Here is a 4,552-nt window from a genome sequence, read left to right on the forward strand (position 1 = left end):
TTTAGAATTAAAACAAAAACCACAGGTCACCCCAGGAAGATCCTCAGTATTCGACTTCACTTTGTTTAAAAATGATGGTATTTTTTAATATAATTTATTACAAACTTGTACTTTTCAATATTTAGAAATTATTATTATTATTAGTGAAAACATGCAGTATTTGCTAATTTTGAATATATTGTATTTGAAATGAAGTATTTTCTATTCTTGGTTTGCTTTAATTATTATTATCATGTCTGCAGATGAACTTACTCAAGTGGAACAAGAAATGGTTATCCAGGATGAAGGTGAGCTAGGTTTATTTTATCGACCATTGCATGGAAATGCCAGTGCAGTTTACAAAGTACACCATTCTTAATTTTATCATATTTATCTGTACCCGTCTAATATTTCACCACTTTTACATTCATCCATTATAGTGCTTTTCTCTTTGCCCCTCATTTCCATCTTACGTTTTGATGCTCCCCCCTATGCTTTGGTCTACTTCTAAGATGTTCACCTGTTGGTTATGTGTTTGTTAACATTTTAGGGATCCGTGCATTACTTATTCCTACAACTTAACACTTCAGAGGATTCATGGCACAAGTTTAAATCATTGGACCATATTTTTTATTAAAAATAAAGCTGGTGATATTTTTCAGCGAAGCTGTGGAGCCCATTCTGTATTTGAATTTAAAATTGATAATTTTTTCCCAAATAGTAGTAAAATCCTATTTCCACATAAGATATAAATTCTTTTGTCTGTTTCAACATGTTTTCTAAACCCACTAATAACTTTTCATATTTTTCCATAACTCCCACACACACACATACTCCCCTCAATGAGATGCTCTGTAGTTGTACCTAAATAAATATTTCAGATTTATTTACTAATAATATTTAGCATCATAAATAAATAAAATGAGTAAGTCTAAAAAGTTACAATATTTCAGGAAAGGAGTGTAAAATTTTAATTTTTGGTGTTGGAACAGCCAATTTTACCGTTCCTATAGGATTTTTGTGATTTCAAGTCAAAATTTCTACTATCTTTCATTACTGCTTTTAGATATTTATGCTTGATTTAGAAATCAATTTACACAATCCACTAATGTACTCATTTTCATCGTAAGCAAAGTGAAGCACACATTGGCTTGGGTGATACAGATATATTGTAGTTTTACCATGAACTGTATATTTATCATTTATTTTGTTTGCTTTTTCAGATATAAATAATTGGGATGTTTCAACTAATGAAGAAAAGACCATGGAAACTGAATCGACTCGTGAGTTTTTCCTTTTATAATATCACATATATTGTGTAATCTTGGTAATCCAAACTGCAGGGGGGGTGTTCGGATTGCAGAAACTACTAGAAAATAAGGTGTAAAAAAAAATTCATCAATATGAATATACATAACTATTTTTATAGATATTTTATTGGAAATTTGACAGTTTTAAAAAATAATTATTTTTTGAATGTCAGTTATTAACTTATTCACTACTTCTCTCAGACGTTGTAAGAGCAATATTTGCTGCCGTGATTGAAACACCAATCACAATTATTTCAAATAATTGTTATAATAAACAAATAACCAATTATTTAATTCTCTTTTGTCCATCTCTTCTTTATGTTTTATTGTGCTTGTTTCCTCAACTTATCTTTCACTTTCTTTTTCATTGGTAAAAACTACTTGGTGCAGCTAAGAATAATACATCCACACTTCCAATGTCCAGGTAGGCTTGTAAACGAAATGGTGACGACCATATACTTCGTTTAGTGTTTTTCTTCCGGAGGCTGGCCAGCTAGTCATCAATTCCTGCGTGGTGGTAGGAGCAAGCCAGGTCTTGCATGGTGTTTGGGGGGCATTGCAGTTGTGGCGCCTTCAGGCTCTTCTGGTAGGACCTGTTATTGGGGGTATCACAAAATGAAACCCCTGACCCGGATATTATATAAAATAAAAAAAGTACGAGAAAATCGGATTATGCAAATCCAACATACTGCTCACCTAAATTTGGCTCAGCCGGATTTACGATTGAAACGATGCAGAATAAAGAAAGAAAAAGATAGGGAAGGCACAGTCTGCCATAAAAGAATAAAGAAATAACCCGGCTCCAGACTAGGAAGATAAAAATAAAGATAATATCTTTTAAAACAAAATGATTCATGCTTTATTTAATATAGAATATGAAACATAATTACATTGAATTTATCGATATACAGCTATAATGATATGCATGCACATGTTAAATTTAAAAATCAAAAAGCATGCAAAAAAAAAAAAAAAAGAACAAGAATAAGCAAGAACAAAGATATATGTACGAAAAGTGTAGTAGCCAAAGCTCCCGGCTCCTCCTGTACTTGAAATGTCTTGCTCTCACTCGAAACTCCTACATCATCCCGTATGAGGAGTGAGAAGGCGGTGGGAGAAGTACTATCGGGGCATGTCCCCATCACGACTTAGCCAAGTACTGTTGGCAGAAGATATGGGTGACCATACCCGAATGCCTTGGTGGGAGTACCAGTAACTAGGCAGGGATATAGGTCAACGCCTACAAGCAAATCGATGGGGCCAGGAATCCCAAAGGAAGGGTCGGTCAAGAGGTGGTGTGATAAATCCCTTAACAATTTCGATGGAACCGGAAGTTTCAGCCTGTCAGAGGTTATCCGCTCAACTATAAGGTTGCATTTTCTAGTGTGGAAAGAAGTCTAAACGTCATGGAACCCTTGATGTTGGCGACTTGAGCACGTCCCAAACCGGCGATTCTTCCATCAAAGGATTGCAAAATGCCGCCAATCTGCGTCACGAGTTTGGTATCAATGAATGTGTACTGGCTGCCAGAATCCAGTAGCAGCCTTACTGATGCGGAACTCCTTGAGCCGCTCAATAAAGCGCATGTAGTAACCATCACTGCTTCCGGAAGATAATTGCAATGCCCGGACATTTCGCGAGTATGGCCCACATAATCGTTTGACTTCTATGAAGTTCCAGTAGCGAGGGAACCGGCTGAATCTTTCACATGCAAAATGTACATGTATACTCCGAAGGGCACTTTGAAACGTGGTGACCCAATCTCAGGCAATTGGGAAGAGCTAGCGTCAAAGGAAAATCCCACCAGAATTGACGCGGGCTCTTCTATCAATGCATTTTTTAAATAATGCATCTTACCGCCATGTTTACTGGCGCTAAAATCGTGTTATCCTGAACGAGGAATTTGAATGTGTCACGAAAGTGCTCCAAGGCGGAAATATTACCAACCGGTATCTGGATGTTCAGGAGTTGGGACAGATAGGTCGGAGCTGCCACTCCCGGTTTCGGCTCCTGGGAAACGGAACCGTGCTGTGTTTTGAGCTTGGGATACTGCACCTGGACCTGACGCAGCTCACTATGGATCGAGTACATCAAGTCTCCCAATCGGATGGGATTACTTTTTTACAATGGTGAATGATAAATGTTGTTATTTAATATTGGCTGGAATGCACCTTATACTCAAGCACAGTGTATGAACATATAATGTATTTCACACCCCCTTCTTGATGAAAAGTCCATCATGACACACTTTTAAGATAAAAGTAGATCTTATATACAGAAAAGTTGGCAACCCTGTTGTTCCTTGTTGTAGGCCAACAATTTAAGTTGTTTTTTCTTTTCATTTATACCAAATTATCTTAATGGTTTTGTTCCCTTTCATATATCATCGGCTCTGTTATTATTTTCTTCCATTCACCCCAGCAGTTTAAATCCATCCTCCAGCCATCTGAGAGGTGGCAAGCTTAACTATATAATGTTGTTAATATAAAATAGTATAGTTAGTGATACATCTCGGATATATATTCTATTCAATGAGATTTTGAACTGAGTATGGAAGCTGATTCAGGTATATTACTAATAGTATCGTAGGTAACTCCAAATTAGATAAGAAGACCAAGATGTTGGTGTATAAATCTACCTCCCAACTCTCACCAACAGCGGGGAAAGCTGGACCGTTGGACAGGCATAAATTCGTAAATGGAGTTGAACCATAAGCCTGAAAATGTTATCTTTCTCTCTATTGTTTGTTAACTGACAACAGAAGTCTAATATTTTATAGTTTTGTTTTCTTCTGTCCTAGTGAGTTTGGAAGTACTTATTGAATCTGACATGAATGTAATGAAGTGTTTCCTCTGCTTTGTCCTAATCTTGTTTTCATATCAGCAGGTGGAGTTACTGTTGCAAAACAAGAAACATATCTGAAACAAGAAGAAGAACTGCTTGTCTCAGATGAAGGTGAGGAACATTTATCTTATTAACCATAGGATAAGAGAAATAGTAATGGCGATGTTGAAAAGATGGAAGAAAATTTATTTCCTCATAGCATCTAACCCCCTCTTTTGAATTGAGTTCCTGAATCTTAATTTGGTATCTTCACATCGCTTCTTTTTTCATCTTCGTGAACTAAATTTAATTTTATTTATTTTGCCACATTTCAGTTATTTGTATTTATATTTTCATTGAAGAACACATTTTTTCTGAGATCATTACTAAAATCGGTAAACTTAACCAGCCTTTTGATTACTCTTACAACATTTTTCAAA

The 4,552-nt window shown here is 35.9% G+C and overlaps 1 protein-coding gene across 2 annotated transcripts; it reads left to right on the top strand.

Moving 5' to 3' along the window:
- Positions 1–242: 242 nt before the first annotated feature.
- On the top strand, positions 243–4,531 carry LOC136795296 (uncharacterized; the record flags this gene model as incomplete). Of its 2 annotated transcripts, none has more annotated exon segments than XM_067045413.1 (3): positions 243–287; positions 1,203–1,262; positions 4,173–4,531. In XM_067045413.1, coding segments are annotated over 3 exon segments (200 nt in total), but the record flags the coding sequence as incomplete, so codon positions are not given.
- Between the last annotated feature and the right edge of the window lie 21 nt (positions 4,532–4,552).

Source organism: Halyomorpha halys, unplaced genomic scaffold, assembly GCF_000696795.3.
Source record: "Halyomorpha halys isolate HHAL.00 unplaced genomic scaffold, Hhal_1.1 Scaffold8690.1, whole genome shotgun sequence".
Taxonomy (NCBI): Eukaryota; Metazoa; Arthropoda; class Insecta; order Hemiptera; family Pentatomidae; genus Halyomorpha; species Halyomorpha halys.